The sequence below is a fragment of the Phasianus colchicus genome, chromosome 1 (assembly GCF_987193195.1).
Source record: "Phasianus colchicus chromosome 1, bPhaCol1.hap1.1, whole genome shotgun sequence".
NCBI lineage: Eukaryota > Metazoa > Chordata > Aves > Galliformes > Phasianidae > Phasianus > Phasianus colchicus.
In genome coordinates, this window is record NC_143436.1 from 15,869,449 (window position 1) to 15,895,959 (window position 26,511).

Genomic DNA, 26,511 nt, shown 5'->3' on the forward strand with positions numbered 1-26,511 from the left:
GAGGAACATTAAGACTACTATTTTTTTAAAACACTTTATAGTGCATTTTTTTCTTCATCATCAATAGAAAAATATGAATAGGTTGGGACATTCATCATGATTCCATTCAGATACAAAACCATAGATGAAAAGTTGAGGTTAGATTGTGACATTATCTTTTTATTATTCCTAAGGAAAAAAATGTAAGTAGTACCATTTTCCGAGAAGGTAAATGAATATTTAGCATGGAAGCTTACTTTTAGCTGAGGAAGCATCCGTGAACTAGGTTCAAAATAAAGACTGATTGTTATCTTTTTTCATTGCTTTTCAAGCTCTCACAGTTCCCAGCTTGCTTACTCCTGCTTCTCCAGGCTACAGTACTTCCTTCCCTTTGCTCGCCACTGAGCTTGGCTTAAACAAGGGAGCAAGCTTAATCTTTTATTTATTTATTTATTTTAATGCTACATGTTTAGCAAGTCCATTGATTTTAATTGAAGACTCTTTTGTTTTTCTAGATCCCAGGTACCTCATTGCAGGCATAAGTGCTTTCCAGCTTTAGAATATCCTACAATATTAAACATAATTTAGATTAAACTGAAGTTATCAGAATGAATGAATAATTGAATGAGGTACATTCTATGAAACATCTGGGAGATTTTCTTTCCCTGCTTTTATACTTATTAATTTTCAGACAGCACTTATCTGAAGAGAGACTCTGAAGTGTCATTACTGTGGTCCAGGTAGGACTGGGGAATGACTGCCAATACTTATCTGCCTTTCTCCTCTTCCCAAAAGATAGGGAGGATGGTGGTAATTCTCTTTTATAAAGTTTCTATTGAGGTTAGGCGCTTTTATATTGAGTGAAAACATCACAGACAAAGTGAAAATGTTGACATTTTGCTTTTCATTGCAGTGCTAAACTGTAGGTGTTGCAGACTGCAGCCTATTTGTTGTGTGCTGGAAAGTACATCTGTGATTTGGGAAGAGGAGGAAGGTCAGGACTTTGCTCTTCTTGGTGCTTTCATTTACTTTCCAGCATTGCTTGTTTTTCTTCAGTTAACTCTACTGTTGAATTTAACCTATTTCTTTAAGGGACTTGACTACAGGGTTTTGTCCTCAAATTTACAGAGCACTTTGTCCATTACAGGCTTAAGTATAGGGTTGGTATTATTTTTCTTCCTTTCTTGTTCCTTTTAAATAACAGTTTGAAATCCTTCTTTTGTATCTTACCACTTTTCTATTATGAAGAAGAAAACGATTTCTATCCCCTATAGTTTCATGTGAAAACTGTGAAGTCTGTACAAGACCCAATATAGGTGGGTATGTTTGAGTGTAAAACGTGTGGCAGAGACATATCTGGTGCAGAGTGTATAAGCAGAAAAATGAAAATGTTTTTTTTTCCCCAATTTCACAGCAGATACTGCAACAGTGTTTTAAAATGGCCAAATATCTCTGTGACAGAATTCCATTCCATTAAGAAAGTGAGTGTTCCTTTGTGTATCCTGGTGCTCTTAATCCTCTGAAGGTATTTTTAATCCCTGCCAAACACTGGTATTTTAACTTTGTTTAGGAGCTGTATAAATAAGACTCTTTACAAACAAAAAGAATTCCAGTGTTTTCCTAGCATAATAAAATGATAAACCTAGAAATATTTGCATGTGTCTTGCCCGTGCAGCATGTATATATAAGATGAATCAGAGAACCTGCTGGATGTAAGGAGTTATCAGAAAAAAACAGGACCAAATTCTAAGGGTTTTTATTACCAAAATAAACTGATTTTAATCACTGTGTCATTTTACTTTATGCTAAAAGCATTTATAACATAATGCATCATTACTGCTAAACGGGGAATTTGAAGGTATAACTAATGTGGGTAGGTACACAATTGCACTGCCCCAGGTTTCCTCCTAGGCACTGTTTTTGGAAAATCCAGTGTAGTCTTTCAGATGATACAGCCACCTTTTCCTTTGAGAGCTTCTTAAGTCTCTAAGGAGGACTATAGAAAGAACATTCAGCTGTAAATTGAATTGGCATCCTGTAAATCCGCAGCATCTGCTATGAATTGGAAGACTTCAGTATGATTTCAGGCTTTTTTATGTTGACGATAAAGGAAACTCATGTGTATCCAGAAGTCCTGTGTTATAGCTTAAGTCCAGTTGCCTTTGGGTCTGAAGAGCTGGAATGATCTTACTATCAAATAATAGGTCTTACTGATATAGAAACAAATCATTCAGTTGGAAAAGACAGTCAAGATTATCAGGTCCAACCATCAACCTGACCTACCATGTCCTATCACTGAACCATGTCCCTTAGTGCTGTATCTAGATGTCTCTTAAATACCCCCAGGGATGGTAACTACACCACTTCCGTGGGCAGCCCATTCCAGTGCTTGACCAAAGACAGATGAGAGATTAGACAGACAGGATAGGAGTTATAGACAAGGGAGCAGCAATGTCTCAGTAATTGCTCAATTCTCCAAACTGGGATCCACAGTTGTTCTGCAGGGAAATGGAAAGTGGAACAGCTCCCTAGTCACTCTGCTGTAGAGGACATGAAGCTGGGCCACTGAACCATGTTATCCAACACTCTAATTACTGATAAATGCTGCTGTCTTGTTTTGCAATCCATATTTCAAAAACCATAAACAAATTGCCAGTGTGCCTGTTTTCCTTTCCCAGTCCTCATCTGGTGCTTAGCAAGACCTGCCTGACATCTGCCATACCTGGAACATGTGCTGTGTTTGGCTCCTTCCAGATACATCAGCTTCTTCCCATCTTGTTTTCATTTCCAGTACTTTGGCACCTTATCTCCCATATGCTGCTCTTGCTTTCTTCTGCTGTTTCTATGAGATCATTGACACAGATGAGGTGCCGCAGTTCAATGTATTGGTGATGCTGTAGTAATTCTGAAGTCATTAAAAAGTGAGCTTAAATCTTTCTAAATAAACCCTCTTTCTTAGTGTCTATGTAAATGAATGTGACAGGCAGATGCAAGTGTGCTGCTCTACAAGGCTTGCTCTGGAAGCTGTGCTCAAGCTTCTACAATTCTCCTTTCTCTAACCTGCCATATTCAGTGTGCCTGGCCTCTTTCCAGTAGCAGTAATTGCAGTGAGAGTTTCAGGCTTGTGCTTGCTCTTTCTTGAGCACCTTTAATATCCAGAATAGTTAGGAACAATAAGCCTTACTACCTAAAGGAAGGCAAATCGTCAGATTTGGTGGCAGTAAGCTTTAGTAGTCCCTAAAGGAAGAGAGAAGCATCATCAAGGTGCAGAAACAAGACTACTGTTTTTGTGAATGTGGAGTGTGCTTTGTTTTGAACGGTCTTGTCTCTCAGTCCAGTAGGCATGGCATTCAGTAAACTGGTAGGGCACAAAGAGAGGATCTGTGTTTAAGCACAACTGTAGAAAAAGAGTGTGTGAACCTGCAGAAATTTTCACCATTTTGGATTTTCTTCAATATTTAATCATTTGTTTGTTGGCTGTGGCACTCCTTGCATTTCACTTTGCATTATTCCAACTGAATTGAGGAGGAAGATGGAGGGATGCATTATCTGCATGGACTGTTTTTCTTGGACTGAGTAGTTTGAGTAATTGGACACTGATTTCCAAAATATTGTGCTAGAAAAACTCAACAAACCAGTGCCAGAGTATTAGATCTTTATTTTCTTGAAATCAGCAACAAAAAATAAATGGTTTCAATATGGTTAAGGTTACTTCTGAGTTATTTAGCTTTACTCATTAGTTTTACAAGAATGACAAATTCTGTCCACGATGGTCAGCATCACTGGACAGAAACTTTGTTAGCTGTAACAGATGGGCTGGAGCAGCTCCTCCTGAAGGACTGGGGCAATCAAAGCTGGATGCAGACAACCTGGCAGCTGTTGGAGAGGCTTTTCTGGGTGGTTGATTGAGAGCTACAAAGCCTGGTGTGATCTCCTGCTACTGAGTGAGCTAACCTGGGACTTGATGCTTTTGAAATTGTCTTGAAGGGGGCATTTTCTTTTTCTATAAACAGTACATGCAGGCATTTTTAAAATGACCATAAAGGAAGTGGGAGAGGAAAGTGTGTGCGGGTTACATTTCTGCACATTTTCAGTGAAAAGATCAGTCCAGGGAAATGTCTGTGGAAATGCCTGAGTTGTTTTTTGCTCTTGATAGAACAACTTCGTAGTTTTGACATCCCTGGAAATGATCAATATTAAAATCTTTTGGCGTGTGTCTGACTCAGTTTGTTTGCTTTTGTGATTGTCTGTATTTTTCTGCTTCTAAAGACGAAGTGCTTGCTTTAAAATTCCAAGGAGGTGTGTGTGTGCTTTTGTCATTTTTTGTACATTTTAGAAAATAAATTAGGACTGCCAAACTTTGTCACTGACATTGCATTTCCTGTAAGAGCTGCAGTATTTACTGTGGTTGTATAATATCACAGCCTGACCTTTTTCTGCCACACAGTTTTTCTCCTTGTCAGGAAAAAATTAGCAAGACTCGTGATCTTGTTGCATTAATAGGCAGTTAGGGCTGCACAGGTTGGTATTAAAAGTGGGAATTCTGAAATAGCTTGGCATAAGCAAATATATATTTAGTACTCATCTATGCAAGTATTCTTCTAAATTTCTGAAATTTGATTGCTGTGCTGTAATAAACATTAGCATCATGCCCCGCAGGCAAGCTGTGTTAGCGTGTTATTTGGATTTACAGATTATAGATTTCCCTCATTTGTTTTCCATAGAAGTGAAATGTGTTATTTGTGGGTAAGCAGTGAGCTTCTAGCTGAGAAGGATAACCATTGCAGAAAGCAACTCGGACAAGTGTTGGGTCTGGAAGGCGCCTGTTTCTGTGTGACTGGAACTGAACATCTATGTGCTATTAAGTCATTCTTTATTCTTTGCTTTTCTAACTATATAGTACCAATATACTACATGTTGCTGTGTTTCAAGGACTCAGTCTTTTCTTTCAGACAAACTGAGCCTAAAAGAGATGTTCCAGCCTTTAGGTTGTCCATGGAGCTCTGAACACAGGCACTGTTACGAGCAGTCATTGAACCCGCTGTCCATCTTGGGTTGTTGGTTTGAAATAAAAAGCGGTTTATGCTTAGAATTAAAAACACGTTGATCACTGAAACTTCTGGGGAAAACACATCTGGGCATTAAGGCAATGGGGTGGCTTTGAAAGCAAGCTGCATTTTGACCCAGGGGAAAAAGAAACCGGAGCTTTGATATTTTTGGCAGTTATTACTGCCTGAAAGCCCGTGGGCTGTTAAGTGTTTGAATGACAGAATATACAGTGTTGCAGTCAGCACAAATTAACAGAACAAGAAGAAAACTGCTTATGCAACACAAACAAAGCTGCTCGTGTGTTTTCCTGAGCTCTCCTTGGGAACGCAGGCTCAGTATCTGTATTCATCCAATCTTTGTGAAAAGCAATAGGAGATTTCCTTTATTTATTCCTTCTATTTTCATTTTGCTCACCTGAGTAATACGTAAGTTATCATTTGTGTGAAATGGTCGATTCCTTCTAAAAAGAAACAGAAGCTTGTGTCAAATGCTCCTGTCTGGTGCAGATTCATGTTCCTGCAATATGGTGCTAACGTGTTTCAAGACGATGGGATTTTGGCTGGACAGGGGTGATGCAATGGGCACTGTGAGGCACCACAGCCATAGGGGAATAAAGCTACACAGCCTGAAACCTAAAGAAGGTTGGGTGAGGCGGTTGTGATGTGTTGGGTACCTTAGACTACTTCTGTGTGACCTTTAATAGGAGCAAAAACAGATTTCATTTTTGAGCTCTCTTTCCCTAGACAGTACACAGTGCTGAAATCCCACGTTCTGGCAGAAAAAAGAAGAGCATAAAGCAGTGGCTGTGCAGATTTGTTTAAATAAGAAGTGCAGACCTAATTTCTAGCAGAATATGATTGACCATGGGAAATGCAAACAGCCAAAGGAATGGCAATTCATCTCTCAGTGTCCTTCTGTCAAAACTTCAGCCAAGCGCAAGCCGTGCCATGGCAACGCCTGGTTTCCCCATGTGGTTGGTGTCAGGCTGGGGCCGTGTTCACAGGAGCTCACACTTGATGTTTGCTGTCATCTCCTTTGATTTTCAACCAGAGCATAATGGGAGGCAAACTCACACCAGTGATGTCTGTGTCCTCCCGCCCGCAGGTACTACAGTGCGACCATCCTGCAAATGTCGGGGGTAGAGGATGACAGGCTGGCAATCTGGTTGGCTGCCCTCACGGCCTTCATCAACTTCATCTTCACTCTGGTGGGAGTCTGGCTCGTTGAGAGGATGGGCCGCCGGAAGCTGACACTGGGCAGCTTAGCAGGTGAGTGCCTCGGGAGTGAGATGTGCCTTCCTCACGGTAACACGAATGAAACAAAGATGTTCCAAGCACTAACTTTATTGAAGTAATCCTCTTCAAAGTAATGATGTTGAGTCCTGTCTCCTCGCTGAAATCATGTAGCTTATCAAGAATAGCAGTACAATACAGGTGGCAGACTCTGGCTGAACATCTGAAGGCCGTGGTATTTGCAAGACCAGGGTCTGGAAGAAGGAGAGAGATTCTTGCTCCTCTTGGATTAATGCTCACAGCTGCTTAGCTGGCAAGCTTGAATGTCTCTGTATCTCACTCTGCTGTCCCTGTGTGGGACCCAGTCTTGCTGCAGATGTGATACAGCGGAGAGGAACACCTGCCAGAGCCCTGCCCACCTGCAGTCCCCCAGAGCAGGTATCCGTCTGCCCACAGCATTTGGATGCCTTCTCGTAGGCCAAACAGTGATGGCAGTATTGAGTGTATTTTGATACAGTTACCTAAACTGGTAAATTATGACATGGACTTGTGGCATGTTTGGTATTTTCAGATTGTAAGAAATCTGTGTTTGATGTGTTGTTTGATGTGTTGATTTGGAGCTGAGAAACCCAAAATGTTTTTCATGATCCAAGTTCAGAATGCGGACATGGAGGGAGGTTGAGAAAGCACATTCCTCACATCTTAAAAAAATGAACAAAAATCTCAGAGGGTTACCTTTATGTAGAATCACAGAATGGTTTGTATTGGGTTGGAAGGAGCCACGAAGCCCACCCAGCCCCAACCCCTGCCATGGGCTGGCTGCCCCCCACCAGCTCAGGCTGCCCAGGGCCCCATCCAACCCGGCCCTGAGCGCCTGCAGGGATGGGGCACCCACAGCTCTATGGGCAGCTGTGCCAGGGCCTCACCACTCTCTAAGTAATGATCTTCCTCCTAACATCTAACCTAAATCTCCCCTGTTTTATTTCAAAACTATTCCCCCTTGTCCTATCACTATCAGATTGTGTACAGAATCAGCCTCCATCTTGTTTATAAGCTTTGTTTAGATACTGAAAGGCTGTAGTGAGGTCTCCCCAGAGCCTTTTTTTCAGGCTGTACAAAGGAGGACAATCACCTCCCTCTCCCTGCTGGCCACCCCTCTGTTGATGCAGCTCAGAATACTGTTGGCCTTCTGGGCTGCAAGCACACACTGTTGGCTTGTGTCCAGCTTTTTGTCCACCAGGACTTCCAAGTCCTTCTCCACAGGGCGGCTCTCAAGCAGTTCTTCTCCCAGTTTGTACACATATCTGGGACTGCCCTGACCCAAGTGCATCACCTTGACCTTTGGATGACATCCTTTTATCAGCCCACCATACATTTCCTCTGTGGGCTCGTTTGTGTAGCCAGTATCACGTCTTTCAGAGAAAAAAGCCCCAGTCCTGTACTGTTACCTGGTTCAATTCCTTTTTTCCTTTGATTACTCTTTCGTTTTTTGTTTTTTGTTTTTTCTTTCTGTGAAATACAATTCTAGCATTCTCCTGAAACTTGTTTTGTGGGCACTATCTCATTTATACTCTAATAGAATTTATTCTGTTTTTATATATTTCTGTGTCATGCCATGACACCTCATATGTCTGGCCAGCCTTATGGGGATTCACTGCTTGTCTGGAACTACCATACAGGTGTGATTACCATGTGGATTTTGTACACAATCACTGAACTCTTCTTTTTGGCTCTGGTTGATGTATTCAAAGGTTGTAAGATTGAATGTAGATAGTAATGTGTCTTTCAAAGCATATGAGTCATGGAACAGATGAGAGGGTAGAAATAAGACACCGAATTAGCAAAGGAGAATAACGCAGTTAAGGGTTATTTGTTTATGGTATTTGGACATGAAGTCATTAGTAATGATATTTGTGTTCCTTGTTCTGTAGTTGGCGGCCCGCTGTCAGTCTGCAGCATCACTTGATCCATGCTGCATTCTCACTGTGCTCAGTATTGCATGGTCTCTGCTTAAGGAAAATATGGCAGCAGTAATGACAGTAATGAAAGCCCACGTCATGTCTGTGCTATTTAGAATTTCTTGATACAAGTGTTGGCAGAGATTTAGGTAGTGGTGAGTATGATGTTCTTTTCTCAGCAAGTGGGCTAACATGATAATTACTAAATCAGCTGATGGATTTGTTTTCAACAGTAAGTTTTTTATCTCAGATAAACTTCTGTATTACTGCTCTACTTCGGTTCATGTTTCTAAGGAAATCAACTTTCACACAGAGTTATTACACTGGATGCTTTTCTCTGGGGAAAACATGTGACCCCTAATATAAAATTAGGGTTGAACTAGCCAGCTACCTCTGTCTGCTGCTGTAAGGTTGCTGGTTTTGCTTTTTGTTTTTTTTTTTTTCTAAAGGCTAATGGATTTGTTTTTGTAAAAAGATGGTAAGATTAATATTTTGATTAAATATCAACATACCCTTAGTTACTGATTCCTCTTAATTTCCCCTTCATGTATCTCGGCAACGATTCTCCATCTTTCTTTTCCTCTTTGTATGTTTCTTTTCTCAATTTTATTCATTGTGAAATGTTGGAATTTTGTTCCAGTAATTCATTTTATTTGTGTTTTCCTTTCGTTCCTTCAGAAACTGGCAATTTGAAAGCATGGTGGTATTTGGGCATTTGACAGTTTGTATTTTTGTTTGTAGCAGAATGGATCTAGAATATCTTCAAGATATTTATCCTTTTTTTCATCTCAGTTAATGGCATACTTCAATTTGTTTTTGCAAATCTTAAACAAACCTTCCACAGAATAACAACATATAATAAACTTAATTCACCAATTTTATAGTTTCAGTACTTCTCCAAAGAAATAAGACGTGCAGAGGTACTGTAACTGCACATTTGTGTATTTAGTTAACTTGAAAGAAAGACATGACATATTTAGAATGAATATAAATAAGATTATAGGTCCTCTCTAAATATATTTGCTGTCTGGTTCATGGCATTTTAAAAGCTTAGTAAATACAGAAAGTACAGTAAATCTAGTACAATATTGCACCTGCCCAGAAAAATGGAATCATCAGCATAGCTGGTCGCCATAGCAGTACAAAGCCCAGTATAGAATAAATTCAAATTATATTTTCTGGTGGATAGTTGCTGTCTCATATATGGTTTGTGATTGAATTTACGATCTCAGTTGCCTCCATTCAGGTAACTGCATTCCAGTAATCTTGAGTTCATGCATATTCATATCTATTAGCCATGGTTGCTGCACAGACACGTTAATGAATTATATTTTTATTATCTTGGTGCCTAAGATATTATTTATACTTGAGAAAAAAAAATCCTATTCTTGAAGGATTTGCCTGCTAGAAAAGTCTTGTTGAGAGAGAAAAAATTAAGAATCAAAAAGTAAAAATGGAGAATGTGTAATTCTTAAAGAGTGAGAAGAGTGACACTTTAAGGTTTTCAATGCAGTGACATTTTTAAAGGTTTGCACAGGTGCGTTCTGTGAATTTCTATCATGTAGAGCAAGGCTTGCTGAGACATTTTTTTGGATTGAATATTTTTATTTACCCTCAGGCTATGACATTGGATACTTCAGAATGCATTACAATTGGAATGTTCTTTGGTGGTACCTGAGTCAGTTTTTGTATGCAGTTTTTGTATGTAAGGAAAATGTTATTAAACAATCAGTAACTAATCCACAAATAATGTTACAAGTAGTTCTGTATTTTTGGTTGTCTATACATGATGGTCTGTGGGACCTCTCAAAATACACCTACTTGCATATTTGCTATTTATGTGATATAGAGTGTATTTTATTCAGCATTGAATTAAATGACTCACCAAGTACCAAGATGTAAAGATTTCATTAGTCTGAGTTGAAGTTGGTTGCAATACTCAGTAATGGATTATATTGATTTCATTAAAATGATGCAGCATATGCTGTGTGTGTGTGACAAATAGCAATGCTGCATAGAGCTCAGGCAATGACCTGTTTTACAAAGTAGGAATCTTGTGCGTGTACAAGAAATTTATTGGAGCCAGGAGCAAAGAGGTGGAAGGGGCTCTTTCCTATCAGGTTTGTTACATGCAATCCATGAAACAAGAAGTTCTGAAACTGCAGTTGGACATTTTTGTGGCATTCCTATGAATAGTCAGATTGCTCTTGTTTGACAAAGGGAAGAATAATTGATGGAAAAGCTGATGCTATTTTTATCTTACAGGAAAGCCTGCAAGTCTGGGAATGGGAGGAAATGTGATGGAAACACTGCTGTTAAATTTTACCTTTACAGCACTTTTCAACCTGAAAAGAGTTTGTCTGTTCATTCAAGCAGCCTTCAATTCCACATATGACAAAAAAGTCTTGACCCATTAATTGAATATCTGGATGTTAAACCTGACTCACTTGACTTCAATATCTAACCCAATTCAAGATGAAGATGTAGTATAAAGGGTATTCTTCTCAGGTTCTCATCACAACTGCTCTGCGTAATGGCAAATGCTGTGTGCATAATAATTGGGTACCTTGCTTTCTCAAGCGTAGCTCAGTTCAATAGAGAATTATTTCATGTTTTCTGGAGAAAGGTATCATATTGTTCTTTTTCTGTGTTTTTAGGCACTGCTGTAGCACTCATTATCCTAGCTTCGGGATTTTTGCTGTCAGCTCAGGTCTCGCCAAGAGTCACACTTAATCCACCAGATCCTTCACATCAAAACTCTACCTGCACAAAATACAGGTGAGATTTCATGGTCTTTCTTGAAGACTTTTTTTCCAGCTAATTGGATTTTATAGCCTCATGTGGGCAATGGATAAGTATTCACACACTCTAGTTTAAGGAATTCAGTTGGATACCTAAAGTTAAAATCTTTACTTCCCTCAATAGAGAAGAAAATTAGACTCTTTTTTAAAATGCTGTGAATAATCCTTTGTAGTTTCTTGGATAAAGTAGAGCAGTTAAGCACTAGACTGCATACTTGAGATCTTCTTTGTTATATCAGACCTGCTGAAGTTCACAGTGGACACCAAGTTTGAAATATTTTAAAAGTAATTTGCAAATATGGTTGCTGTTATTCGTCTGCTTGTAGAGTCGTCATCTGTAACAGCTATGAACTGTTCAAAAAGATGTGTTCCTTGCCTTTTGTTTTAGCACCATACAAACAACAAACATCTTTCCAATAATAGTAATTACAGACCAAGTAACAGTTAAAACAAATCTGATTTTTTGACTTTTTATTCTATAATATAAAACATTCCCATCCGTATGCAAGTGTGGTTTCAAGTAAGATAATTTCTAAGGTGTCATGAATGTGCCATTTTCTATATTTTGTGTTTTCTTACTCATGTGTGAGTGCACATTCACCTAACTGGCAGGCTGGTAAATGTCAGTTTCCTAATTGAGACAAAACTGGCTACACGGCTGAAGAAATTCTTAAGTTCAAAACATGTTGTACATGTGTTGGTTATAAAGATAAAACTGAGAAATGAATGGTATGTTTCTGGTCTCCTGGAGGTATTGCTTAGAAATATGGCTTAGGGCTTTTCGTATGCTAGAACTATGATTCTGAGGAACTGAAATTTCACAGACCCATGTGGACAGGAATGATCTTCTGATCAGTACACAGATGCGAATACTACCAGATATGAGGATCAGAACTTTCAGAAGCTGTGTTTTTACTTTTTTTTCCACTGCGATGTCAGCTATATTGCTGTTTTTTAGATATGCCTATAGAGTCATTTAAACTACGAGTTAAACTAGTTAAAGAATGAAGATGGGGAAAAGAGCTTTCAAATGCTCTCCTTTAAAAGTAAGAAAATGTTAATAGCAAGATGTCGAAAGGATTTGCCTCAGACTTTGGTTAACTGTTTGCACAAGAATTCTGGAGACAGCTGATGCACCACTTGCAGAACTTGTTATTTGCTATCTAATGAAAGTATATGATTACATATCCTGAAACAGTATACAAATGTGCATATAAGAAATATGGGTAGTTCACATTCAGTATTGTAAGCACTTCTGGCTAAAAACATGACCAAATAAAGCAAGTAGTTCAAATAAAGGCACATTATTTAATGATTATTGGAATGCTTTAATCTGTTGTGATTTCTGACATAAAGAGAGCAAAAGCAGATATGATAATTCAAGGGATCTAGATAAGAGCAAGAAAATCAATGACATTTTCATAGGGGTGTATTTTGAAAAAGAATGAGCTCTCTTAGATAAAACTGAACATAGTATAAAATAGTATAAAATGTAAAATAGTGAGCAGTATATGAGAGACCTTCAGGAGCTTCAATTTTCATCTTGTACTATAACTTTGGAAAGAGACACAAAAGCCAGGTGAGTTGAAACTAATATATGTATGCAGCTGCCCACAAATCACTGAATTAGGCTACAGCACTCACTCTTCAAAAGGATTCAATAAAAAATAGGCATTTACATTGTGAGTGATGACTTTCACACACGTGTATAAAAATTTATATGTTTGGGATATCAATTTTCCTGATTTAAAACATCCCCAAACTGTACTCCTTCAGAATAAGGAATTTCAATGTCCAGTATGGAAGTCAATGGCAGCCTCTGCCTAAGTACCAGAAGCCTCAAAATTCCAAGTGTTTTCAGCCCAGATAGCAGGAATTACACAAAATGCTGATCTCTTTTTTAGCATGGATCAAGGGAAGAAAAAACAACTTTGAGCATTTCATCCCCAGTGGTATCCCCAGTGCACCCTGGTTTCAGCATGCCTTTCTGCTGAGTTCTTGTAGCTATACAGACAGCATATGGATTAGTTTATTCCTTTATCTAAATTATCTTTAGAGTGGATGACATAGAAATATGCACTGTATACACCTTGAAGAAGTGGCTATTTGAGATAACAGTGGGCTGCCTTCTGTGTACGTGGTCAGTGAGTTAAATTTTAAGAAATGTTTTTTGCTGTGAGCAAGCAGATGGCATCCTCACCAATCAACCTGTTAGAAGATGGAAGTTAGTTTTTCGTATGTCCCCTGCAAGGGTTTATTGCTGTTTAATCCATGTTTTGCTCACTTCAGTATAACTGCTGATATCTCATATTGCTTAGTATTGTACTTTGCAAGCCTCTAATAGGTCTCAGGAACTTGTGGAAAACCAAAAGCCAGCAGGATTTCAGAAGATGAACACGTAATGTCATGTCCCTGTGGCCACTGTAACCACTTTCCAATTAGTGTCCCTGCACAAATGCAGCCAGCAGTCTTTCAGCTAGCGTGGTGCAGGGCTTCTCTGGGGTGAGGTGCACTTTCCAGGGTCTACACCGTTGTGTAGACTGGATGCTTCATAGTGTAGGGAGAGTCCCAAATATCACTTTTATTTATCTTTGCCAAAATGTATTTGTAAATTAAAACAACATCAGCAAAATTTATTTTGCTGACAAAAGTTTTGCTGATACGGTGCAGAGTACAAGTGCTTTTTATGTTTGCAGATCTGCTGGGTTAAAATAAGCATGAGAGTCCATGATGGAAGCCTTAGAACTACTACAAATAGCCTGTTTGTTTGTTGTTCCCTTGATCTGTATTCCTCTGTACAGATTAATTCCTGCTGCTGGAAGAATAGCAATGAAGATACAACAGACTGACAAATAAAGAGTACTGACAGCGTCCTGAAAAATACACCTAGGGCTTGAATACTATCTTTTGAAAGAGTTGTGCCCTGCAGACAGACACATGTTTTTTGCAGAATGCAAACCAATAAGGTGCTCTGCAAATATCAAGTAAAATATTTTCATTTGCTGTAGAGAAGTACAATATGATAGTGGAGCAACAGACAAAAAATAATGCATAAAGCAGTGAAAAAATCAGATGTAATCTTTATTCACAAGGTCATCATGGAGGCAGCATAACTCCTGGCCATTGAAGGCCTCCACACCTTCTCACAGCTGTCTCACCGAGGAAGGAAAAGGGGAACACCTTCCTATGTACTGCCCTTAAATCAAAATTTATTTTCACACTCAGCCCAGGTAGGGCTGTGCAGGTGTTCGCAGTGTGACCATGTCTCTTCTTTGATCTGAGTCTGTTCAAAGAATAGCTGCAATCTATTACTTACCTTCAAGGACAGAGAGAAGTTCAGAGGTAAATGCAGGAGTACAGAACAGCAGGATTCCAAAATCTGTCATTGAGAAAAGATGAGCTGGCCTCTCCTGCTGTTTTCTTCAATTCTCAAAGCTGTAAAGATGTTCCCAGTTTTATGGGGTCCTGCCTGCTTCTGAAAAGAGGTCAAGTCTAGGACAGGTGCAGTAGCTGGCTTCTGTCTTTTTCCAGTATTCAACAAATTGTAGGTGGCCATCCCACTCCACCTTTCTTTGGGAAACTGACCCATTTCTGAACAATGACCACTGTCCTGTGTCCTTGTGTTCCTGGCCTTTTTATCTTCCTCCAGTCAAGTGTCTCTTTTACTGTACTGCTTAAGATTTGATCAGCTGTACAAGGCATAATGTGAACTTGTTCTGCTTAAGAAATGCTGCTATGTGAAAATGGTAAATTTGGGGTTGATCTCAGGCTGACCCTGAGGCTCATACTTTAGGGAAATGATACCTACACAGAACTTGCTCAGGTTCCTTCCCAAACTGGTTGTCTCCATAGTTTCAGTAAAACAATCCGGGCTGCACCAGCTGGGCTGGGCACACAAGGATTCCCTTGTTCTTCTTTGACTTTGTCATCCTCACATGGTTCGAGGTCCTGAGTTCAATGCATGCCTATACACCACTGAGCTGAAGGCTCCAACACCAACTACTGTTACACATTAATTATACTAGATAGACAAAAGGCAAAAGTATCTACTTTCCTTATGAATTTAGCAAAAATGTTTTATTGTGACCAGCCCTGAACTAAGACTGGTTATAATGCTTTAAACAGCTTTAGTAAAAATAAAGTACAAACTCCATTAATAGAGTATTTATATAAATAGAGCAAACTATTGTACTTTATTTTTCTGAGTTAACTCATTAACAGTCTGAGTTCAGGATCCTTCATAATGTCAATATACCTCAGAACCAGTATATGATTCTTATTAAAGTATAAATTCAGAAAGAAAGATAATCTGAGCTGAGAGAGGATAGATCCTCACATATGCGTAGATGAGATACTCTGTGTGTGGGTCAGCATCCCAGCACACCAGCTGCTGGCAGGCTGCTTCTGGCAGCCGGGGTGCAGCCATGAGGACCTAAGCACATCAGGTGCGTGTATGCATTACCTCTCAGACTGTCAGCAGAGCCCAGCAAATAGGCTTCTGTAGTTTAGTTTCTTGCAGTAGTGGAAAAATGCTTCTGAAGCCCTGCTGTGTTTTTCTCATTTGTGTTGAATATCCTATTTCCTGTGTCCCAGATATGGCAGCTTGAAGTAGTAGCTTGCAGTTTCCAAGGATTTAACTACTTAAAGTATCCCCCCCGTATTCTTTGCTCAGTGGTATACGATCAATCAGAATTTAATGGTTGGCTTTCGGAAACAACGCAGGAATCATCAGAAGAATAAGGAAGTGCTTGTTTTTGTGCCTGAGGTGCAACGAGGCACATGCAAACAGCACTAGACCTTGAACACAAGTGTGACACAGTCTTGAACAAGTTCCTACCGCCTAACTGATGGGAGTTTGTGCACAGAGATGGAGTGGGGGGAGGTAGAGGGTTGTATGCATAACTGATTTTGAGAGCAAAGAGTAAACATGAAGGCATGCCAGCTAAGATCAAAGACCCATCTAGCCTAGAACATGACTTCAGAGTTATGAACAGCAAGCTGGGAAGAGCAGAAAAGAGCACAAAGTGACATCCCCTTCCAGTCTGCAGTGATTTCCAGCTTGTGTTCTCTTTGGTGACATTTGCTACTCCTCAACAACTATTCCTATGTCGAGCATCTGCTGCTTGAGATGCTTTTTACTATTCCTGCAGTTCTACGAGGAAAACCTTGTTCAGGATTATGAGCAGGAGTGGAGCTCAGCAGGCACTCAACATTGAAATTGCCTCTATGGAAAAGACCCAGTCTGTCAGGGCATGAGGAAAATGTCTTGCATGTTGTGAGTGGATCAGATTTTCATAGTAATACAGTTTTATAACTGCAAAATGTGGAAGAGAAAGCTGAAAGTTCCTAAAAATGAGGCAAAAGTGAAAACTGATAAAATGTTTTGAAATTAACAATTCAGAATTTGAGGCTTGGCTAGAAGAAATGTAAAACAGCTTGACAGAAAGAGTAGCAGTGCTTGAAGAACAAGAACAGTGAACAAAACTTTTTACTACTAAATCAAACTCAACTCAACAAAAATTGGCAAGGTACAGTTTGCAGCTCTAATTAGGAGACCCCTGAGAGCTGTAAGAAAGCCATACTTAGAAGTACTTCTATCAATATTAAAACACAAAATCTAGTGACTATCCAAACATAAGCGTGGAGTACTTTAAACAGTGGAGGAAAGAAAAGTAGGGGGAAGCAATTGTCAACCTTTCATTGGCATCTGGAGAGTCATTTCAACAGGACAGAGATTTTATTTCATCTTTTTATGAGACTGCGCCAGAGGCTTCTGAACTAAATGAAAAGAAAGGAAGCAAGCTGTACTTTTGGTTCAGAAAAGGTGTGCACAGCCAGCTGATTAATTATACATCTAAATACTTCACATCCTCTCTGAAAGAGGAAGGAATTGTCAACTTGTAACCTCAGAAAAAAAAAGTTAATAGGGCAGGCTGCATCCTGAAAGCTTGTGTGCTCAGGCTGACAGGAAACTGCTAGCCAGGGATCTCAAAGCTAGTGCTGTCAGGCCTTCAAAGCTTCACATATTCCCATTTGGTCAGATGAAAAGAATGTAAGAGCTTGGGAAGCCTCAGCTGAGTTGGCACTGTGAGAGTGGAGAATTACAAGTTTGGGGACAGGCAGTCTCCTAACTGTCCATCAGCTTGTTGGTAAATGTGCTTTGATGATGAAGCAGTATCCCAGAAATCCCATTCCTTGGCTCTTCCCAATAAACTGAGGGGCCAGAATACGGAGACTTCTGTTTTGAGGGCTTCATTCAACTGAGCTGCAAAGAAGCAGGGAGTTCTGGAGCCTTGCTTTCCTGGTTCTCTCGTTGTTACTCTGCTAGGTAGGCTGAAGCACATGAAGTCTTGCCTTCTTGTTGGCTTGCCTAGGATCCAGCTGTGAGGGCACTAGGTGCACTGCAGAACCTTCCTGCTGCCTGGCTTCATCAAAATCAAATAATCTCTGCCAGATATTCCAATCCTGACAAACTGACGGCCTCACTGAGAACATTCTGTCTGGAAATTTTCTGCTGGCTCTTCACAAAGGAGCCCGTTTCCAAGACGCTACCTCGTAACCTTAGCATGGAAATCAATATGTCCTGATAAAGTGCAGGAAATGCATTTCCCTTTTATAATTGGATGCAAATATCCTTCTTAACATAGACATCCTGGTGTATTCTGGGATGGAGCTTTCAGTGCCATAACCGGATGGCAGTGTGTGTTTGAATAAGTAGCAGCATTTCTATTTTCTGTTTCATTATTCTGACATACAGTTGGGTATATCTGGGTAGGGCTGATAAGAAAGTACATTTGAGGACAGGGAGGAGATCAGTAGTCGATAGTTAGATGTCAGTAAGCATTCTATTGTACATTTCTTTTCCTGGTTCATTGTGCTTCCTGATTTGTCTGCATCACTGTGAGCATGTATGCAAGAATACGGGCTCAAGTTCAAATTGTTTAAACATTTCTACTTAGCAAACAATAGTAGGGCTGAAGTTAAGAAGAGCATAAGCTTGAAACTAATACATATTTTATGTCTACTTTAATTTTTGGATTGTTAATCTGTTATGAGTAACAATAATCTTTGACTTTTGACATTACTTGAAATCCAGCAGCCTTTATCATGTTGAATAGCAACTGCAGGACACAGTTATGCACACTCATAAAGCCTGAGGACAGCTGAAGTAACAGACCTGTAGTCAGGCACTGACATTAATAATCAATTTTTTAACTTTTTGTGGACCAGTGGATGAAGAAGGAGTAATTAATGAATCACAGAATCACAGAATGGCCAGGGTTGGAAGGGACCTCAGAGATCATGAATCTCCAACACCCCTGCCACACGCAGGGCCACCAACCATCCCACCTAATGCTAGACCAGGCTGCCCAGGGCCCCATCCAATCTGGCCTTGAACACCTCCAGGGATGGGGCATCCACAACCTCTCTGGGCAGCCTGTTCCAGCACCTCACCACTCTCTGTAATGAGATACGTTCTGCTTCATGACTGATGACCATACCCAACTCTCTATGTAGTTATATGTAGTTATCTGTAGAGCAAGCTCAGTAGGACTGAATAAAGGGTTTAGTTTTGCTATTCATATCGTGTGTGGATTTTTGTGAGGATGCTGAGGTAGATGATGAGATGTTCCACCCCTGTTCCATCCTTCTCAGGGAACACCACAGGCATGATACCCGTCATTGTGTCTCATTGTCATTCCTATGCGCTCTTGTGCTGTTCTGCCTGGTGCTGTGTACTTGGCTGTATTTCTGTCGAGGTAAAACCCAAGAAAGATAAATCTAGAGATCCTTCAATCCTGTAATACTCCTGAGAGAACTCCTGCCTATATCTTACACTTTAATGTGCCATATTTTCCACCTGATGTTCATATTAAATATAATTTGCACGTATTTGACTTGAAAATCCACCACTGCATTGGATAGCACACGGTGTTTGGAGGTAGCAGCCTTCTGTGCCAGGAAGCCAGGCTGAATTGGAACAGGAGTTTTTATGGAAATTTGTTTTGTTAAAAAATACTTTGATATACAACGTATCTGGGGTGGATGGCGTTCTGTGGTTTGAAAATCATATGCTAGCACCCTGTTTGACATCATACAGTGTCATTTTTTTCATTAGTAGGTGCTATAATAATTTAGTTATTTTGTAATTGTTATTATATACCCGAACATTCATGATTTATAAAAAATATAGAATATTTTATCTAAAAATATATAAAACATAAATAAATTAATCTGCTATCTTCCGTTTCTGTTCCTGTTTGATTGCTGTCCATTGCTGTGATTAAGTGATTAACAAAATGCAACTAACTTTAGCTGGTGTAATATTGAAGTTTTATTCCTTTCAAGGCTTATAATTGCAGAGCTGTATTCTTTTTATCTATGTATGCAAGAGAAGAAAGAAATCTTAACTGCTAAGAGCTGATGAAATTATTAAAAAAAAAAAAAGCTAGATGTTGAAAACTGAATTTGAGCTCTCAGTTATGCAAGAGCAAGGTGTACATTTAGTTTCTGAAGAGCAGACAGTCTGGAAATTCTGCAATAATTTGATAATTTAGAAAGCCTGCAGTAACAAAGAGTACATGGTGCTGAAACTTCAGAGAAGTATAAAAATGCCTACTTCAAATTAGTGCATTGGTTTCAATACTTTCCAGACTTTTTGCCAAGTATCATACAAACTCACCTTATTATGCTTTTAGAAACATCCTAGTAAGGAAAGTTAGAATAACTCAATGGTAAACGTGCTTTCGGATTTCTAAAATCCTTATAATCTACTTTATTGATTTAGATTTTTGAACTTTGTTATCCAGTCACTTTTACACTTGCTGATTACAGTGTAGTAGTTTTAGCAGATTATTTCTTCATTCACTGAGTCGTTGCTATGATAAAGAGTCTGGAAAAGTTTGCAGCCTTGTCACTTGAATCACTCTCGAGAATGCATTGACCAAACTCAATGTGAGCATTTCTTGCCTATAAGAATCCCAAGAAAATCTGAGACAAATTTATGGAGCTGGCAAATATGATACACAGGAATGATCAAAAGAGCACTGCTCACCAGAGTAAGGGGCAGATGGGATATTTTGGGGCACTGGATGCCTCTATATGAATTGGCTCCACTGACATATTTACTCTGCCTAGAATTCATTGTCTGAGTTCTCACATGGAAATATAATTTCAGACTGACTCCCACATCCTGGCTTGGTTATTCTTTCTATTCAACCACAATCTATCTTTGTTTTTAAATTGGTTTCATAGGAGAATTCTCCTGAATCCTGATCAAGATTCACAGGGCTCAAGATTTGCAAGTAGTCTTGCCCTTTGCTGAAATGTCGTGCAGACGAAGGAGAAAGTTATTTGTATTCTCTTTTGGGTCATTTCTATTATCTTGTCTTCAGCACTGACAACTTGATTATGTGCATCCCACGAATGATTAGACAGTGCTGTTGGCTTTGACAGTTACGAGTAAATGAAGTGTTGTTTAAGTATTTCTTTCTTTCTCTCTCTTTCAGTTACTGTAATGGATGTATGTTAGATCCGGACTGTGGTCTCTGCTACAAACTGAATAAATCAAGTGTTGTTGAGTCCTCATGCATCCCTGTTGATAAACATTCTACAACGAAAGCCGCTTGGGGCAGGTATGTCACTTTTCAAGATTTTCTGGTCTTATGCTGTACTGATGGCACATTTTGTGGTATCAAGAACACTTCTGCTTTTAGATAGAATCTTACTCTAGGATCTTCTGAAAGAAAAAAAGAAAAGCACTGTAAATAAATGGGCAATTACATTCTAACAAACGTCCTAAATAAAAGCATTTATCCTAGTGGGTTCTGCATGTTCTGCCACTTTTGCCGTAGCAAAAGTATATCAGCAATTAGTTAAGTTTCCCCAGAGGCCTTCATTTGTTCAAGGTGGTATTTCCTAAATACACATTTCTATCCCCTGAATTAATTTTCTTTTTAAATACTTTGATTAAGAAACATTTTTATTATTGACCTAATGAGGAAACCTTGTTGCTGAAGAATCTAAAATGGTAAAAATCTGAAAAGTTCCAATTGCCAAAAGCATGGTTTGTAGCTGCATTTCTGTGTTCCTGTGCTTAACATGGGCAAGATGATGTACATTGCACTTACCATGTAAAAATGTGGGAATTCACTGAAAAGTCCCAATGTAACTGCAAAATACCCACTGATGTGCAAAATACATCACACCTTGTTTTTTTAAGCAGCACAAAGATTCCTGGTGAAATCACAGCACTGCTGATAAGTGTGTAATTGCTGCTGATAAAAGCTTTTTGCCATGGCTTATCTATGCCACCAGCACCCTATAAACATACTTGGAAAACATGCAGAAGTTTGTGTGGAGGTTTGGTCTTTCTTTGTTTGCATGTATTTCTCAGAAATTAAATCCAAGTGGGTAGCAAGTCATACTGGACAGAGTTTGGAAGATATGAAGGTATCAGCTAATTGTAAAATGATCTAAAATGACCGAAAAGCTGTCCTCCTTTTGATTTCAACACTATTAGGGTGTTATGCCTAGTGGCTCATTCCAGGTGCAGAAAGAGGCCTTCATATTCTGTCAACATTCATCTCATATATACTGTAATTTTAAGTACTATTCTTTATTTATCAAAATCATAAAAGCACACAGTAAGACATAAATGGACACATAAGTTTGTAAGGTATAATTGGTAGATAAACTTTATTTATTAGATAGTCTTATTATATGGCATGTGGAAAATATAGTTATCAGTAATGCTTTTACATTTGTGATTTAGTCTCACAGAGCATTCCTTGTTGTACAGCCTACTGGAGCAAATTAGACAAGAAAAAAATATTTCAAGTTCAAATTGCAGAATACAATATTTATATATTCTACAATAGTTTCATAGCATAATGAGCCTGTTCAAAATCTTTAAAGCAAAAACTCAAGTTTTAAATTTGTTATATTGATATTCATTAAAGTGAATTTCCTGCCTTAAGAAAGAAATCCAATGAAATAACTACATTTCTTTTTCCAAAGATTATGTGTGCATCCTCATGTCTAGTGTTTAATTCATTAAGTTCTAATCTTGTCTCCACCTGGTCTGCATAATCAGGAAGTTTTCTACAACCTGGTCATTCAAGCTGTAGACTGCCAGGTGCTGCCTTCTGCTACACATCCTGTGGGACTGGCATGCATCTCCCTCCTCATCCCACATACATCCCACATAATGGTTTGGAGGGAATAACTACAGAATTCTGGCTTCCAAGGATTCACATCATAGACTTCTTACCTCTGGTTCCTCAAATGCTGAGTCTGTTTCACAGCAAAACTAGTCCTACAGAGAGGATTTCCTCTCCAACCAAGAGTATTGCTGTGGTGAAATCTGTATAGTTACATTTCCAGTTGTTCAGTGTGGCAGGAGCCATCTGTATCGTTCTGCCAGTGTAGGGAGGATGGGTTCCTAAGGGAGACCAACTGCACTGGTGAAGAAGTTACAGCTGTGCTGGAACTGTAATCCCTTTGTTTCACAAAGTTATGGTGTCACAGACAAAATTTACAGCAACAAGGATTTAAAAAATATATGGTATTTTTACAATGAGAAACTAGTTTAATAGCTTAAAAGACAATTTTGTGAGTTGTGAGCATCCACTAAATGTATCATACATGGCCTCCTTGTAACTTGTTCTGATGGTTTAATGCCATCCAGTATTGGCTGAATGGGTTTAAGGTTCTTAAAATGTCCAGAATTAATTTTGGCCATGTTTTTCGGCAGAAATTTTGCTTAAAGAAAGAACAAACAGGCTATATTATCTGGGATCTGCTGAACCTCAGTTTGTTTGGGCTGCATTGCTGGCCATCTTCCGTGATGCTGGAGCTTCAGAGAAATGGCTTCTGCTGTGCTTGCATTGATTGTGCCACGTGGTGTTTCTGCACTGCTGTGCTCTTGTCTTCTTTATGCTTTTCTTGCTGGAAAGATGTGAGCTGCAGACATGGAGGAGTGCATACGGTCACATCACGCGATGTGCATGCAGCCACATATCTCTGCAGCCATCATAACCCCAGCAGCTCTGCCACGTGTAGCTATTTGTGATGCATAGCCTGCCAGCCAGGTGAGCGGTGCTATGAGGCGCCAGGAGAGATTTTGTCATGCTTCTTTTACAGCTCGCCACAACCTCATGGGCTGACAGAGAAACCCCTCCTGTTTGTATGTTTATAGCTCTGCACTGCTCTTTACAGTTGATCCCAAGGTACTTTGATAACACTGACCTAACAGGCAGTGTGTTGGCTGTTATCTTAAAATACAGTAATACATTTTCATTTGCAAAAGGTTTCCCCAGTGCAGTGCAAGCTTTGTACACTAGACACCACTTCTTTCTTTTTTTTTTCTTTTTTTTTTTTTTTTGCTAATCATATTTATTCAGTTACAGTGTGTTCTAAATTGAGAAGTTATTGGGAAGGGAGGGGAGAGAGCAGAGATTTTGGTCTCCTGTGGTTGCCAGGAAGGCTGTTTGTCTTGCTGTGGTTGTCATAGGAACCTAGGCAGACAATTAAACCATCCAAATGTTTTTCTGGAAGAATATACCATTTTGGTTCCTTTTGAATATATGGAACTTTGCGGCCAGCAGTGGCCCCAGGAGAGGGAGAATGCCATGGAAATAGTGCAAGAATAATTTAGATCAAATCCAAGTCCAGCCTCAGAGCAGTGCAGGTAATGCACAATGGCTACACTTGCAAGATCATACACATAAGGCAAAGAAAATACATTGTTTTTGTTATTAATCAGTTGCATAAGCCTGACTCTAATACTGGGATAACACGCAGAGGAGCATCTTGTCTGCCATGCTGGCACAGCCAGTGCCTCACAGCCCACGGTGTTACTGAACCGGCTAACAAACAGCAGCTGGCATGCAAACCGTGCTGCCTCCAGCTCTGCCCAGGGACATGTAAAAGATGGTTTCAAGACAGCAAGTGAGAATGTTCTTAAATTATTCATTTTGTAACAAAAGAAGAAGAACAGTGTCTTCTCTTGCAGTGCATTTTGAGAGTTCTCTGTTGGAATTCTGTTTTTCCAAGGCCTCTGAAAGTTTTGTAGCTGGCAGTTCTGTTCCCTTCATGAACACTGAATTATAAAAATCCCCACAAAGCTGATGAAAAGCATTATCTTGGTTCTACAGATGGGAATGCAATGGGAAAATTCCAATATGCAGCTCGGGTGGCATGGCGGAGGTCATGGGCAGAGTCAGTATTTGGTCAGTGCTGAATGTGGAGCGGCTGCTTTCAATTCTGCACTTCTGTAGCGTAACTGAAAACCTACTCCTTCCCCAGCTGCAATTACTACCCCAGTGCTCTCAGAAACCTTGAAGTATCTCTCCATGTAATTACAATAACCCTGAAGGCCAGCCAACAGTGCTCTGGAAGAAACTTTAAATTGCGTTAGTATTCTTACAGTTGAATGAGTAACTGTGGAAGGAAAGGAGGTACTAATAGTGCCTTGATTAACCCTGACATGGGAATATTGTAGGTCCTCAGCAGGCCCACCCCTGTGAGCTAAATGGTTCTCATGAGCAACTCTGAGCAATCTCCCTCTGGGGAGAAAGATGCTGATTTTATACAGTAGACAATAATGAAGAAATAATAGCATCATTTGCAGATCAGAGGCAAGTCTAGAAGCCATCCTGTCCACAGAATTAGCTGGCAGCTCTCCACAGTCCCCCAAGGAGGACGACTGGTAGCAGAAATCTATAAAGGAGAAGAGCTAAGTGATTCGCTTTCTTCTGCCATTTTTAAGTTCATCAGGGAACATCTTCTTGTCACGGGAGTTTAATGGCTGATGGAGAATCATAGAATCACAGAACATTATGAGTTGCTAGTGACCCACAAGGATTATTAAGTCCAGCTCCTGACTCCACACAGCACCACCCAAAAATCAAGTCTTTCTGAGAGCACTGAACAATTGCTGGATGAACTCTAGCAGCTCGGGACCATGCCCTGGGCAGCCAGTTCCGTGCCCACCGCCCTGTGGTGCAGACCCTTTCCCTGAGCCCTTCTCCCGCCCCTCCCCTGACGCAGCTCCATGCCGTTCCCTCGGGCCCTGTCGCTGTCACACAGAGCAGAGCTCAGCGCTGCCCTCCGCTCCCTGTGAGGAGCTGCAGCCGCCATCAGGCCTCCCCTCAGCTCCTCTGCTCTGGGCTGAGCAAACACAGGGACCTCAGCCGCTCCTCCCACACTAGACCCTTCCTCATCTTTGTTGCTGTCCTTTGGGTGCCTTCTAATAGTTTTATGTCCTTAAAGTGTGCTGCCCAAAACTGTTCCCAGTGCTGAAGATGAGGCTGTACCAGAGCAGGACAGTCCCTTCCCTTCACAGAATAGCAGTGCTGTAAACTGCAGTAAACTTGTTTCATTCAACAAACATGGCTGCAGTCACTAATAGATTCAGACTTCCAGCAGCCCAGTAGAACATTAACAGAATATTCATAACTCAAAGTTAGGGTAAAAGTTTACATGCTTAGAAGGCAGAGAAACAGGTATGTTATCTCAAAAGATTAAAAAAAAAAATAAATACACAATTGTTATTAATGCGTGGGAAACCAACAAAGCTTCTGTTTTTGTAAATGTAAAGCAGCATTCTGCTCTCCAAGGGCATTTGGTATAAAGGTGGAAGGAAGTAGAGCTCCACTTTTGCAAAGCCATTCGCTGCCTGGTGGCTGCTGCTCTCTCGAGCACTTCCTTTCATGTAGAAAGTGTGCATGCAGGTGCTGCATGTCACTCTGTGCCTGGTGCTTGTGTCTATCAGATTTTGTGTTACTGTAGCTTAGAGTTCTGGGGAAAGTTGGGTTTAAATTGCGCACTGTAGATCCATCAGTCACTGAACTCCCCCTCCCAGTTCCAAGAGAGTTCCCACCACAGGAATGTGCCTTGCGGCCTCAGCATCCAAGCTTGGATGCTAAATAGATTCCAGCATTTAAAAAAAATGGGAAGTTTGTTAGCTGGGTTCTCAGACAATGGCCTGGTTTGTGTCCAGTGGGGGATGTGCCGGTGTCTGTCACAGCCTTGTAAATATTCCAGAGAATTTTAAATCCACACTGTGCTTCCTGTTGTCTAATCCATAGCAGATGAAGCTGTTAGAAGTTACTAGAATGCTTTTTTCTTGGTAGGGGCATTAGTTTTTTCTAGAAATGTTGGGTTCTGTTTGCTGCTTATAAGTAGAGCCATAAGTTCCTTACGTTTGTTTTGCAAGTCACTGTCTTTGAAAATGCTGTTGCAGTGCCAAGTACGTGTGTAAAAGTTGCTGTGACTGCCTTATTAATACAAATAAATGTGTGTGTCCTCCAGTCATTAAAGCTTGAGAACCTGTTTTCAGTGCATGGCAGGACACAGAGATACAAAGCCTGCCCTGTGCCCACCAGCTGGCACCAGGCTGCACTCCAAGGGTGAAGAACTCCTCTGTCCATATGTAGACATTGCTTGTTCCATGATGTAGGAAGAATTTTATTACTGAAATCATTATCT

General features: G+C 40.0%; 1 protein-coding gene across 1 annotated transcript in view; it reads left to right on the forward strand.

Annotated features, from left to right (window-relative positions):
• The window catches only part of SLC2A13 (solute carrier family 2 member 13), a 141,471-nt gene that overhangs the window by 91,135 nt on the left and 23,825 nt on the right, over positions 1-26,511 (forward strand). Inside the window, exons 5-7 of the mRNA XM_031600713.2 lie at positions 6,133-6,296; positions 10,876-10,996; positions 20,529-20,654. Of these exons, the coding sequence (XP_031456573.1) occupies positions 6,133-6,296; positions 10,876-10,996; positions 20,529-20,654 (411 nt within the window). The remainder of the gene's footprint in view (positions 1-6,132; positions 6,297-10,875; positions 10,997-20,528; positions 20,655-26,511) is intronic.